Source organism: Solenopsis invicta, chromosome 5 (assembly GCF_016802725.1).
Source record: "Solenopsis invicta isolate M01_SB chromosome 5, UNIL_Sinv_3.0, whole genome shotgun sequence".
Classification (NCBI taxonomy): domain Eukaryota; kingdom Metazoa; phylum Arthropoda; class Insecta; order Hymenoptera; family Formicidae; genus Solenopsis; species Solenopsis invicta.
In genome coordinates, this window is record NC_052668.1 from 15947465 (window position 1) to 15963098 (window position 15634).

The window sequence follows — 15634 nt, forward strand, 5'->3', positions numbered from 1 at the left end:
GGCGCAATGTTCCCGATATGCCAACAATATCTGTAAACATCAGGATTGTGCGCTCCGCATATGTGTCGCGTGTCGCAGAGCGCGTAATAACTTGAAATCAATCGAGAACGCCCCGGCGCGGCGCATCGAATCAGCCCTCCGTTTAATTTTATTACGCGATCACCTCGTAGCGGTGGAAACGCTGTGGTGGAAAATTCAACGATCGAGATCAGTTGCGCTTTCACGGTCGGGCGAGCTCCTTGGGCTTCTCTCTACCCCAGGGGGAGAGATATGTACGTAGCCGCTTCGGCGCGGGGCGCGGTGCCGCAACCTGCTTCCATTAATCTCGATCCTCGATAATAAGCGAATCCGCGCCGTGAAATACGCGGGCGGCCGATGCCGCGATATATACACGGGTCGGTCGACGCGGGAAGAAAGCGCCCGAACGCGAAGTACGCTTCTTCGCGGATTACTTGCTCCTGAACTTTAATTATCGAGCGCACCTTCGACGAGGATTAATTACTCGTCCGCCGACGCGCGATTTCCTGCCGGGGTCCGCTCGCGCTTGCCACGCCATAACGCGCGGATGGATCGAAAGAGAAAATTCTATTATGAAGTAACGAGGAACAAGCAAAGTCAATTATTGCGGTATTCACGGGACGTTTGGCGCGCGGGAGAGGAGGAAATCTGTGTGGTTATTATAATCTTATTGGTTTTTATTATTGCCTTTTCTCTTTGCTAAGCATTAAAAGCCGTTGAAATAAAGACTAAAATTCCGATAAGCGCGAGGAATTTAATATTCTCCGCGGCGCCAAATTTTCATAAAATAAAACGAAGCCCGATATCGGCTTTTGTTCATTGATTCTCAATACTTTCGATAACAGTCCATTATTATTTCGAGAACAGAATATCGCGATTGCGTTAGTTTCGCGGCAGAAAATTGTAGAGACACGAGATAATTGAATTATACAGCTACACTCCGCTGCGTACTCGCGTATTTAGCCAAGGGAAAGAGCCCACATAATGCAAAATTGAATTCTTGGTATCGGCGCAGTTGTGAACTTTAGTTATTCCGGTTAAATACGATAATAATGAATTATCGATTCAACATTATAATAAACAGAGCCCGGCGGTCTCTGTGAATATATATCTATATGTATATATATATATATATATATAATATACATGTATATAAAATTAAATCTGAAATGAAAACGTACGCGGTATTAAATTATTTCTCTTTATTTCTACGCATACATGTTTGTTGCAGCTATCCAAATAATCGTTGCATCGAGTTACGAAATTTGATGCAGCGTTCCGCGTCACGTCCAAGTTAATTAACAGTCGTTTTAATGTACTCGCATGCTTGTAGGAGATATGAATTGTTTCGCCGGGACAATCAAATTGTCGCGAAGGCAGGGACGAGAGCCGCCACCGCCACCGCGACCGGAAAAACAAAAGTAATTACGACTTGCTTCGGTGGCGGGCTCGTTAATTACAAACTCGGCGAATAATTAATTACGCACGGTCCGATTAGATACAAAACCGTACGTGGTTGCTGCGGCGGGCGTGCCTGAAAATTGCTGGCAAGACCGTACGGTACAATTAAAGCATTGTGCAGCGGGCATGGACAAGAATAAACACACGCGAGGACGCTTTTGTGTGTGCGCGCGCGTACTAGAGCGTGTGCATAATTGGAGCACCCGCGAGGCTGTCGGCCGCCGAGTCGCTAATAAACGCGCGAAGACATTCTCGAACATCGCCACTACTGCTTTTTTCTTTCTTTCTTTCGGGCCGCTTTCACGGGTGTTTGCGCGAGAAAAGGAGCGAGCTGAAGAGTTTGGAAATTGGGGAGACACTTTTCTCTTTCTCCACGTGCTAAACGAACTGCAAAGGGGAGGGGGGGGGGCGAGAAGAAAATCAATTATATTCACGCTTTGAATTTTTTTACTCTAGAATTTAAGCTTAATAGGAGGGATATATGCATCGCGCGCCGTCCGCGCCATAAGTAAGATTGTATGATAATATTCTCGCCATGTTTTTTCACATCTCCTATTATCACGGCTTTGTCTTACCGTCTCGCAAAGAATTTTTAATATGTTGGAAAGCTGAATAAAGATTGCACATCATGTATATACTGCCGGCAGAGGAAACACTTTAATAAGTACGTTTTTAGTAAATATGACAGAAAAATATGCAGAGTGGAATAAAGGTAAAGCGACTCGTGTCAAGAGCCTCGCTTATCCGCGATATAAACTGCGCGAGCTGCGAGAATTCAGCTTCATTTAAATTTGCGAAATAATGAAAAACAATTTAATGATCGACGAATTTGACGGTCACTTCAATATTTAATAATTGGTTATTTAATGTTTAATTATCGTCGAAATAATTTTGGCGACCAATTAATTTAGCCAGTTATTTCAATGTTTAATTATCACTTGACTATTCAGTTCTTCTCGACCGACGCGACGGGAAACTTCGTAATTCGCGTATGCATTATGAACGCGGTGGTTAATGCCGTGCGCACGTGCATCCTGCGACCATTTCCGTTTTCTCATGCCGCGGAATTATGTAACCTAATTTAAAGCGCTCCGCAGGGATCACCTCGCGGTCACTTTGCAGGCGGTCTTTACCGGCCCCGCTACCAAAAGCCGATTCCCTTTGCCACGCTGGAAACTCTGTCTCTCTCTCTCTCTCTCTCCGCGCGGAAATCTGAGCGGCCGCGAACGAGCGGACGGCGGAGGCGCACCCTTTTGAAATTCACGGCTTGTCGGATCTGGTGTTGACTCATTTACAACGTGGCTGGCTAATGTCACCGGCGACGACGGACGGTCCCCGCACGCTAATGCTAATCCACATGCAGACAGGCTCGCAGCCGCAGTCTGCCCAGCGAATTGCGACGCGCTTGTTCCCCTAAGAAATCCCATCAGTTAATTCGCCAGCCACTCTCCACCTTTCGCCCACGTCGTCCACGAGGACGGAGTCCGGACCGCGGTGGTCACTTTAAAATTACCCGGGACCGCCTAGAAATAACCTTTGAATTATTTACTAGGAAATATTGTGGACGCGGGAGCTCGGAGGTCGGCGAACTATCCAGGAAGCCGTTCGCCCGAGCGCAAACGTCGCCTTGAATTTTCACACTCTTCGGACAACTCTTTACAACGGCGCGGCGCGTCGGCGATGCACCTCTGGCTTTTCTTCCTTGTAATCTTTATTAAAACGGTACCCCGAGAGAGAGAGAGAGAGAGAAAGTCGTATTTAATCACATCGTATAGAAATCGAATACGTTCTGCGGGTCTCATCTGTTTTCTGTTATGTCGCTTCCGTCTACGTTTCGTTTCTCAGAGGAGCTTAAAGCGGAGAGCCGGGAGGATTTAGCTAACGATACGTTAGCCTCGGAGAAACGAGAATTAATTGTACGTGCTCGATTTTCGAGCGAATAACTCGCTGCCGTTCCAACTCCGTCTTCAAATTTCGCAGATGCGCTCCACGGATCCACCGTAGCACGTAGTTAGCAACACTTGGCGCGTTAGTCCACTATGACTGATTTATAAGTACCTCTTGCACAATCAATCGAGTGGAACGCCCTATTTGAAACTCGGCGCGGAAGGGCCGACCTTGTTTCCATTTCTGAATTATGTATAGGAAAGTGCTGTGTACACGTCATGAATGAAATATACCTCCAGCCAGACGTTCCATGACGATGTCGTTAATATTACCGGGGTTACTTGACTCGCGCTATTCCTCCGTACGGTGCGATTATATTTGCCAAGTGCAGCGCGGCGCGGGCGCCCGTACCGCGACACGCGATATCCGGTTCGGGATATGCGGCTGTGTAATAAATATTTCGTCGGGCGCGCACGAATAGTATCGCGCTTGAATTTTTCCGAACCCGCCTGTAATAGAGCTTAATAAAAGCGCTTTATTCTACTGGAGGGATTTTCCAGTATTTAAGGCGGCTTGAAAGCTTTCTAAAAGCACTCAGCCTAGCCCCCGTTTAGTCAGATCTTGCCGCGTGCAAGTCTGGTGTTAAAGTCCGATGCTGTTCATAATTTGATGTACCCTCCTATCTTATTTGCCTCGATTTTACTAGAGCAGAAAAATCTTCAGAGCGAAAGGGAAAATCGGATAAAATACTCCAGCGGGATTAATAATCGCTGTCTGAAAATTAACGGGATGACGTGGAAGAGCGTTAAGAAGATATTAAATCCAGTGTCATTTCGGATTAACCAGACGCGCAGAGGATATCACTGCAGATGCAAAGTGCAAACTCTGTTTAATTATTCAACAGTTCCTCTCTACGAGAGCGGATCGGGATTAAGTGAACTCGATTAGGCTGCTATTTCTGATTATTTCATTATCCTGAGAATCGAGAATGTTCCGGTCACTACTCGCAACCGTGGGATTGTGCAATTTCAAGCAAGCTCGTAATATTTGTAATGGACGAAGAAGAGCGAAACGATTCCGTGTCTCTAGAAAGCAATTTCGGTTGTTGGAATATCGCGAGAGGCTCTCGGCCGAGGCCGACGTCGTCGCTCGATTAAGAGTTAAGTCTGCGAGTCTCAATCTGCGAGAGCCGTCCTTTTGTCTTCCGGCGCGAATCTTCGGCCGGAAGATATCTCTCTCTCTCTCTCTCTCTCTCTCTCTCTCTCTCTCTCTCTCTCTTGGTCTTCCGGCCAGCGATTTTCGCTCGACTGTTAACAATGAGGCCTCCGGCATGAGGGAGTTTCGGCATTCCCTCCGACCTTCCCTCCGGGAACTTCGGGCAGAACCAATATCTCTCTCACGGTGACAAATGTCATTGGGTCCTCGAACACTTTCCGCGAATTTTGCCGAAGTTCGGGCCGACGGAGACGGGTAAGTTCCGGCCGACGAGAGCGGCAAGATTGTTCGCACATCCGCGACCGGGGAAAACGGCCCTGCGGTAAATAACGTCTTTGTTTGGAAGAGAGATTTGGCGCAAAGCGCCGGCGGGATTTTACGGCAAGGGAAAAAAAATCGCTCAATATACCCGGAATGTCCTCGGCGGTTCTCGAAGAAACGCGTTTCGAGATCCGACGGTAATGAGGTTGGCGCTATCCGCTCGGGCGTAGATCACGACGAAATTACGATTGCGACCCAATTTTTTTACGCGACAACCGTCTGATGCGACTTCTCTTTTGCGTCTCTACGAGAGAACGTTTTCCCGATAATTTTCTAAAGTCTAATCTACAGTGTGCTCTTTGCTTCCAGTTTCTTGCTTTTCGCCTATTGCCTCTTTGCTTCTTCGCGCATCGTTCTATCGAAATTGGCGAGATAAAAGTCGACGTACTCCGAAAATGATAAGAAACGTCTGGCAAGAAATACGATTGTTGATAGAATAGTGCGCGAAAAGGCAAAAAGGCAATTAATAGGCAAACAGCAAGAAGCACAGAAAGCATATTGTGGATTAGCCTCAAGAGAAAAAATATCGAGGTTGTTCGAAGTTTTCCGGTAAAGGGCCGAACATGAGAAGATTATTCGACGCAGGCAGTGTTCGACAAATTCGGATATCTATCACTAATGATGTTTTCTTCGAATTCTCTGATATGAGGGCCTTCGTCGATTCATTTATCTAATCGCGTTGATCCGATTTACTCTCGATTGAAGTTGTTATTGTTCTCATTAATAACGTAGTGAATTAACTGCTCGGGATATTTCGCAGACAACATGATGATCCCAATTATAAGTTGAATCCTAATTATAGACTAAATTCTTAAAATTAAATATTTTATAGATATACACGTTTTTAAGTTACATAAAATTGTGTATGTGTAAACATTATTACTTTACTGTACTTTGAGGTCTGACAGCGCCAAGTTTTTTTACATAACATTTCTTCTTATTTTAATTAAATTTTTTAAATTTTGTATTATTGTTTTTTTAATTCTTTATGCGACCAAATTTTATATTTCATTAAAATATATTACTTGGATTGGAATAGAAAAACTTTTTAAATGGAAATACAAAAATACACACTGTTTGAGTTTTATTTTTGAAAAACGGTTATACAATAGTTATATTTTGAGGAAATGTATACGTTCTCCTTCTAATTGGCGCAATTTAAAGATTTTATACATATTTTTGAAAAATATTCATATTAATCAAGTTGAGTTACGCTAAACACAATTTTATATCATTAGTTTTTTAAGAGGAATTGAAAATATTACTACTTTGGTTTTTTTATATAACGGTTTTCTCATTGAGGAATACACTTGGCGCCTTTTTTATCTCTTTTAAATTAAAATTACAAAAAATTTTTTACCTGTTTTAATTTTTTTGTAATTACTATGAAGACTCTTTAATTATTGATAATATTTAGAAAAAAAACGGAAATTTACTTTTAATAATATCTTTAATAAGCTCTCTAAATATTTTTTTTATAATTCTTTGAAATTATGATACTTTTAGTAGATTGTATTTTGTACACTGCACATGCAATAACTTACATTAACGTATATTTAATTATGCCGACTTATAATTGAAACCTATACATAAACATTGTTAAATATTGTTCCAACAATTGTTTATTATTTATTGAACATATAAGAATGTTTCTATGAAATTATAGTGGTTGCTGATAACATTGGCATTAACAACTTTTGTAAATGTTTTATCGTTAAATTTACACAAAATGACAAAAATCATTTTTATCTTAAATGACCCATAATGGGAACGTTTTATTTCTTGTTCTTTTTTTATCAATTGAGATATATTGAGGTAATGGCGTTGATGCGACGATAAAGCCCGAGTTTGATGTCGACGCTTTGTAAGTGTCGCTCGCGACCCGAATGAGGGTCGATGCTCGCGCGCGGATGGAAGCACGGACGATAAATTGCTTCTCCAATAAAAAATTGTTTTGTGCCAAATTATTTGCCATTGAGTGCACACGAGTCTCTTGATGCTCCGATTGTCCATTATCTCCGCGACGCGAGTTTCGCCAGAAGGAATTAAAGAGAGAGAGAGAGAGAGACAAATAGAAAGGATGGGAATGCAGCAGCACGCAGAATCGTGAAAAATGGTACAGCACGGTATATTCTAATGTAGATTCTTTACCGTATTCTGGTACTTCGCGAACGGGCTATTCACTTCCTCTCGACGCGTAATTCCACTTCTCCGACGGCAACATGTTTATCGCGAGATGTATGCATTGTACAGCTGAAGGATATTCAGGAGTATGCAAAAGGAGCTCGGAGGTATTTTGAAGAGCTGCCCCTTCTCCCGGTCGCGCACTCCGCTATTCTTCAAATATGCATGCGAATCTAGAGTCATGGTACCATAGAAATACGCGATATGAATCATTTAAGTTGTCAACCAGAAATTCAGCGAGCGAACCAGAATGAAAGTATTCTCCGCCAAAGCTTCTTCTCGCGGTGACTTGGAAAAAAGCCGAGGGAGAAAGGAAGGGGATAAAAAATATTGAGAAAGTGAAAATAACGCAACACACCGATTCGGCGTGCGATCGAATAACTATCCCCAGGATTTCAGCGGTTCGCGGCTATTCGCGCCGGGATTCATGTCACGCACACGCGAACTTCTCTCGCTCAGCGATAATACCGCGTGCAATTAAATCGCGAACGCATTTTTCGCCATTGCGAACGTGCCTCGATCGTTAATCATTTCTGCATTATTGTATTACCGCATTGTTCGGCTTGGTTGGTTGGGGGGGGAGGTGGGCGGGGGAGAGCCTTAAAACAATGCTCTCCGAGAACGGAGGGGTAATCAATCTTACTTTAGTCGGGAAGTATCGTGTATATTAGCCGGTCCGCCGCGTGAAATTGAATTAATTGCAATTAATAACTCTCCGCATCCTCGCGGAGCACGTCCAAATGCCATCTCATCTCGTCACACCTCCGTCTTCTGTATAATTGCAGGCACCAGTTCTATCTGCACTCCCGCCTCGAGCTGGTCGAGGGTAGGCTGAAAGTCGCGGATTGGGGCTCCGTGGCTCGTCTGGTCGCCCTGATAGCGCAGGCCGACGGCGGTGATTACGATGCGCTGTCACCTCCGCACGCGCTCTACTCCCAGTGCTGTCACATACAACCCGCGGAGCCGTGCGAGCCGAAACCGCAAGACTTCCTGGTACGGATAGTGCAGCAGCACAAGGAAATCAAGGTACGTTGGGAGAAGTATTAATTATAGTTTGGCTCGCCGCACGAATGTCGTTACATGTTACGAGCTAACGAGCTATCGGGAAGTTGCCGTTGTTTTAATAAAAATGTATACGAAATAACATGTCAATTTAGTTACGTTATTGTACAAAATAACGTATCATTTAGTTTCAGCAACTTCTCACTTTACGCGTGTTTTTGGTCTTATTTTTTGTGTTAATAAATTTTACACGCATGCATACTTTTTGCATTTTCTCGTTTCCAGTGTTTAATAAATCTTTTCTATTTTTTTTTTGTTTTTTAAAGCTCTGTGTGGTTACATTTGAATTTTTTTTTATTTGAAATGGAACATGTGATTGCGTTTAATAGAAACTACACAATATTTATTAAAATAGCCGCATTTACACACACACAGAGAGAGAGAGAAGGGTGATTTTTTATTTTCCCAAGGGGGAGGCCAAAATTTTGAGTCTTTTTTTTACGATTTACAATTTGATAACTGAATATTGCTGACATGAATATGCGTCGCACGATTTACATGAATAATAGAGATGTATGTGAATTTCCAGGGGATGAAAGCATCGACCGCTGAATATTGGCTCTTGAAAGAGATATCAAACCTCGACGCATTCGGACAGGAAATGTTTCACAGTAAATTTGGATACAACGGTGTGTCTATGATCGGCGTTGGTCCGCACGGAATCACGGTTTACCGCAATCAGGACGAAGAGACACAAAAGTGATTATGCATTAATATATTTGAGATTTATAAACAAAATTTTATTTGCGTCCACGCAGTTAAAAATTTTGCTTGATAAATTCAAGAACATTTAAGAAAAATATGGAGTAACCGAGTTGAATTCATCAAACTTTATCGTGTTATACACTTTGCTAAATTGCATTTTTAATTTTAAGGAATTTGAACGCAGATTGAAAGTTTAAATGGAAGACTTGAACTAAGAATGTTTTGGCTCTACAACATTAAAAGTTGTTGAAGTTAAAAAACTGCAGGCTTCTTAAGTTTATTCTTTTTCTTCTGTAATCAATGAGAAAACATTTTGGTCATGAATATCCATTTTTCAGCCCCGAAATCAAAAAGCAAAAAGAAAAACAATAAAAAAATTAGTTTATTTAAAAAATAATCCTATTTCTCTGCAGTTTTAATTGAATAACTTTAAATGAGTTTTAAACTTGTAAGTGGACTCAAATGAACTTTTGCACAAATATTTGTTGGAGTTTTATTAATATACAAAATATATAAAATTTTATTAATAATGATACTTGCTCATCGAATTTGTAGATAAGTATCAAAAAACATAATTTTAGATAAAAATTAAGAGCAAACAAAAAATGAAATTTTACTTAAAATGCTAAGAGAATTATGCTCAAATTTTATACAAATAGTCAAGCATAATAATAGAAAAATCTATGAAATTAAAAAATTTTTGACAATACTTTGATATGCGACACATACATTTTTAAACGAACGCCTTTGTACATTGATTGATCCAAGTTAAATTACATATTTATCAACGCGAAATCTCAGATCTATTTTAATGTTGCTTGTCGACGATAGGAGACGGCACGTACCGGCTGCTACACGTTATACCATCCGAGACGATCGTTCAACGTAGCAGCTGTTACTGAGAGAACTTCATTATCAATCCGCGCTTAATATAAAATGATAAAACTGGTCCCCGCATTAATATAAAAACTCTTACGAAAGTAATAATAAATAGAAAGTACTTACACACATACGATAAGATCGATAAAATCTCCAAAGCGTTTGCCTCATCCATTATGTAGAAGGAAGATTAGCATCAAGATTTTACTTTACCTTTACCTTCAACGTGGTTTAATTTATTATACGATGTATTATGTATTGCGTTACAGTATACCGTATACAGCTATACAAAGTGCTACGTCACAACGACGGATGTTCCACCTGGTTTATCTCTCACTTGACGGCGAGGAGACATCGCTGGACTTTAAATTAGACTCCAGCCAGTCCGCCAGCGGACTTTACAGAGCGATCACCGAGAAACACGCGTTTTATAGCTGCGAGACAGTTAGGAGCGCAGTCACCGCACAGTTTATCCGCGATTTAAAGGTATACCCCCGAATTTCAGATATATTGGATTCTTTTCAGTCGATCTCTTTTATATCATCTCTCTTTTTTATGCAACTCTTTTACTTAATGAGGTATTCTAATCCAGAGTTCTAATCTAGAAAATTTGACCTATTTTTGGAAATTTTTTTTAAAAGTTGCCAACATACTTCACATATGTTTCTACACTTTTACACATCTATTTATACATATATAGTAAATATATACAAATTTCTTGGATAGCTGGATGTCTACTAATTTTTATGTTACTTAAATTTAAGTAAACACATTTTACAAGTCGGCTGATGTGATTTCTAGGATTATAAGTAGGATTATTATAACTAGGATTATTATATATAAGCAAAAGTTAAAGTTAGCTTCAATAGTTTTATTTTTGAGAAATCGTATCAATCGACTTAAAAAATTTGTTTCAAATTTAAATGTAAGGTAACACGAAAATCAATAAATTTAGCTGTACAAAAATTTGTAGACATTTACTAAATAGATTTGCAAAAGCGTAGACGAATCTGTATATCAGTTAAAAAAAAAAAAAAAAATTTCTAAAAATGTATTTTTCACTTTTAGATTAGAATACCCCTTTAAATTCTTTTAATTATTAAGTCTGAATGGCGATATGATCGATCATCGTTGCTTTCTTCCAGGGGACAATAATTTCCATTTTCAACGAGGACTCGACCCTGGGCAAGAAATACGTGTTTGACATACGCAGGACCTGTCGCGAGGTATACGACAATGCGCGGCGCGCGCTTTATTGCGAGTCGACGACCATAGCTTTGCCGGAGGAGAACGAGATCCTCGACAGGCATGCCTGCGGGGAGTGCGAGAATCCTAAGTGCAAGGTGAGCGATGAGTTTGCGCCGTACTAATAATCGGAAGACTCGCCGCCTCGCTCGATACAAACTCGATACAAACGATCCGTACGTATTTCAGGAATCTCGGGAATGCCTGGCGAGATTGTTGGACGCCATGCTCTGCCGGATCTGTATGGACCGGAGCCTGGACACAGCCCTGTTTCCCTGTGGACACGCCGTGGCCTGTCTCGACTGCGCCCGTCGCTGCGAGCGTTGCCCGCTGTGTCGCGCTGACATCGATTACTGCCGGACGATATACCTCCCGATTGAGCTGACGCACATCGACAAGCACAATCCGAAACTCTTGTCGGAAACAATCGAGCCCGTATTCAGCAAGCCCTTGACAGATGAGATGAAAGATAAGAGAATCTTGGACAGCGAGGCGCCGGTGAACAGTAACATTTGAGAGCGTCGAGTCAATCGTAGACTCGGTGCGTTCGAAAGATTCTTCAGGATTGTCACTTGCCGCGCAGGAAGGGCGTACTGAGATACGAGGGTGAAGCGCTTTTCTATTTACCTGTCGAGCGACCGATCGAGGGTTTCGACGTTCGTTGGATCGCACGACGATGCTCGTTGCGTTTCTCATCCGATTCTTAAAACTTTTGTTTCGCGCAACGAGGCTTCAATTACGTGCGATTGCATGTTTTATTATTATTTGATGTCATTTTGATGTTTCTCCACTTTTATTCTTAATTTACTTGTCTAATTTTTAAAAAGAAATGATAGCTATAATCATAAGATTATTGAAAATTATCCTTTTTTTTACGGAAGTGATTTTATAACAATAAGTTACCCACCGAACAGTTGAACACTTACTCCGACATTATTGTTGATATTACTTCTACTTTTGAAATAATTATGAAACATCTCCAATGAAATTATTTGAAAATATTATGAAACATTGTTTTACGCGGAACCACGTATCTTAACATCTCGATTGCTTCTTCAATAAAAGCTTTGAAGAAAAGTTTTTCTTGGTTTTTTGACCAAAGAAATATGTTTTTCAGGAATAAGTTAAGCTAATTTTTTTTTATTAATTAATAAACAGAATGAATGATTTTGGAAATACTAAAAATTGAGAAATAATTTAATGGGACTGTGATCAAAGATGATATTGTTGAGAAGACACAAGAAATACGAGTGTAGCGTAAATCCAATTGGGGAATCATGGGATTACATCATTCTGTCTGCATATATTCGTAATGGTGTTACAAATATTCCCTTTAATCGGGCGGCCGAAAAGTGCTATTAGCAGCATGAATCTAAACGAGAAACAGTGCTGCCGACGTGTGCGAACAAAAATGCAATCTATATTATAACACAAGATCCAAAAGCACTTGGAGATAAACTTTTGTTTCTAACTGATGAGATCGGACCAATTTTTTCCTTGTTATTTCATGATCTTTCTCAATGCTTCTGTGTTCCTCTTAGATAGATACGCTTCTTTTTGGTCATGTGTTTACTCTGATCTAGATAGCACTCGCAGGTTATACATACACATCGGGTCGGGAACTTTTATCGGAATCGGTGACCCAGCATATTTTTACTACAACATTCGTTATTCATTACGTATATGCGGTATCGTTTACAAAATAACTGCTACAACATAGTCGCTTCTAACGGATGTTTCGATTAAAATGAAATTTAAATCGTGTCGATATATTTACATTGATTATGATGTTTACGATAGACTTAGAATGTTACGTATTGCATTATCACTTTAACTAAACAGTAGATTGTAGTCATAAAGGCAACACAATACATTTAGATATATATTGTCGATCTATTTTTATCACGCATAGTGAACAAGTAGAATTAAATATATAATCATTGCAGAATTGTTAGCCGAAAACGATTCCCTGCGAATTATATCTTATTCTTTCATTTTTCATTGAAGCGTCCTATATGAAGAAGGAGACTTTATTAGCATAATATCTGTTTATATATGTACATAAGAAATGAGATAACCCGCAGCAGTAGGGTCAAGTGAGTAAAAGTCATAAGTTCACCAAATGTCAAATCTGTTTTAATATACTATGCGCATACGTCACTCTTCAAATAAGTCATAATAAAAGCGAAACAAGTTATTAATTGCCTGTGCTTTGCACCTAAAAGATAAATCGTAGAATAAAAAATCAATGGCGTTTTATGTCTGAGGAAACAGAAAGGAAGATCATTCCTGAATAAAGATAATACGCATTTTCATTTTAATTGAGCATCTTGAGCTGATCAAAAATTTGAAAAATTGACTTCCTTTTTGTTTTCGATTAGCGAGGAAAATTCGATATTAGCAAAACGTGGAAAGATAGCATCTAATGAATTATTTCTAACATCCACCAATAGCGTTCTATGAATTTTGTATGAGTGACGAAAATGATAGAGTGGGAGAAAGAGAGAGAGAGAGAGAGCAAAAGAGAGAATGAAAAAAAAATAATCGTTATAGTCATTTATCAATGCAAAGCAAACTTAGTTTGTAATTATTTATAAGAAAAGATGATAGTGAGTATTTACACATCGCTATGTTTAATGCCCTTCAGATACTCGTCTTCAGTTACAGTGTAGCCTTTTCACCATTTAAAAAATGCAAATTTAGTACCCTATATGCTATGAGAAACATTTTGTGGAATTTCTAAAACATCGATATGATAGCGGAGCTACACTGTACCTGCAAGATCAGAGTGACGTTTTCAATGATCTATCCTTTTTTTAGACATTAACGCGAGCGCTAATACGTATATAAAAACGTTAAGTTAAAATCGTGATTATGCAATTCAATGCAATCTTGCAATAGGTAACTACTGCGTACGCGTTGATAAAATATTTCTGCCGAAATATCGCGTAGCTGCCGTGGGATAATCTCGAACCATGATAATTAGCTTCGGAAACGATTGACGTATAATTGCGATTATAAAATATAGTAATCGCAAATGTGAGAAACACAAAATAACTTTGTACCATTATTGCGTGTCGATAGCTGTAAGATTACTAATAATGATGACAACAATAACACTATTATTACACATTATGAATAATAATTTCTTGTGATTTTAAATCTCTGTATAAAACGTATAAGGAAAAAAAACAAAAATTCAAAATATTGTAGCTAATATATGTATGGTAGAGACAAAAATGATCGAAATGGATGAAAGAGAGAAAGAATGAGAAAGTGTATGGATTTCTAAAAGTTATCGTTTGCAAAGAGTATTTTTAAAGTATTTCCAATTATTTTTTAGTATTATATCAAAATTCCACCTGATTTCCCACTGCGCGAGACGGTGGGGAAAGAGCGCGCGTGCATATGAAATTACCACACACCTTATGAGACGTAAATTTTAGCATTCAATACGATGTTTCAATCTGTTGATTAAATAACGTGAAACATTAAGAGTACCGGCCCTTCTTTACTTCTCCTTTGATTCCTACAAGTAACAATTCTTCTAGATATTCTTTTCATATATTATAAAAATGAATTTTGTGTTATACAATTATTTTATATCATTTTTCATATAATGTGTTTTCAAATGCTAATAGCCAGAAAGTTTTCGAAAATGAAATAAAAAAAAGTTGTCGTTTTTGTAGTTTTTTATTTTAAAAAGTAGTTTTTAAGATAAGGACTTAAAGTTGGTCAGAAATTACATTTAGACGGCCGTCTATGTCACGCGGTCATTAATATTACCGCTCACGCAATAGTATTAATGACTCATAAACATATCTAACACGATGACTGTTTAAATGTTTATAATTAGTCAATTTTATAGTTTAAAAACTACTTAATTGACAAATAACAATTTTTTTACTTCATTTCTTGGTAACTTTTTTACTATAGTATTTTGATTCGCAAATTTTTGAACACACATATATATATATAATTCATTAAATTATAATTGTATATATATTAATTAATATATATTATTATGTTATTATTAATTACGATTATTACAATTATTAATATATTATTTGTATATAAAATGTATAACATTATATTGCTGTTAAATGATTGCGGACACAGATATCGCCTAAAACGACATAACACATTCTGGAATCGTGCGTTTTTCCCTTTAACATTACATTTCGTTGTGAAACGTCTCGGCGTTTCATAAGAGGCACGTTTGTCGCGGCACTTCTCACGCACGTTCGGTTTCCTCTATTCAGCAGATATTGTGTGTCAGCGTAAAAATTAGCATCGCGCGGTGGAACGACCGGTTCGGTTGTCGGCGCGTTCGTAGAAAGCGGGTTCATGCTATGGACTGCAGCCATCCACTATTTTTTTTTTTTTTTCTTACATTTATGCGTCGTACGTTGCACAAAAAAAAAACAGGCGAGCGGAATCTGCCTCGGGCGATTTCGTGTCGACGCTGCGGTTTTCGAAATGACGCAGCATCGTGGTTGTAACATCGACGTTGAAAAATCATTCTAAATTAATGAGATAATTCGGGAACGCTTAATAGATTTGATGAAAGTGAAGGTATAGCATCGATGAGATGTTTGCGCGTTCCGATGAAACACGATCCTCCCGCAATACTAATCAATAAGCTCTACAGTGTACA

At 39.3% G+C, this 15634-nt stretch overlaps 1 protein-coding gene across 1 annotated transcript in view; it reads left to right on the forward strand.

Annotated features, from left to right (window-relative positions):
* LOC105198572 (E3 ubiquitin-protein ligase MYLIP) overlaps nucleotides 1-14472 on the forward strand; it is a 189293-nt gene extending 174821 nt beyond the window's left edge. Inside the window, exons 3-7 of the mRNA XM_026136828.2 lie at nucleotides 7872-8112; nucleotides 8678-8847; nucleotides 10002-10218; nucleotides 10878-11075; nucleotides 11167-14472. Coding sequence (XP_025992613.1) covers nucleotides 7872-8112; nucleotides 8678-8847; nucleotides 10002-10218; nucleotides 10878-11075; nucleotides 11167-11493 — 1153 coding nt within the window. The 3' untranslated portion in view covers nucleotides 11494-14472. The remainder of the gene's footprint in view (nucleotides 1-7871; nucleotides 8113-8677; nucleotides 8848-10001; nucleotides 10219-10877; nucleotides 11076-11166) is intronic.
* Nucleotides 14473-15634: the final 1162 nt, after the last annotated feature.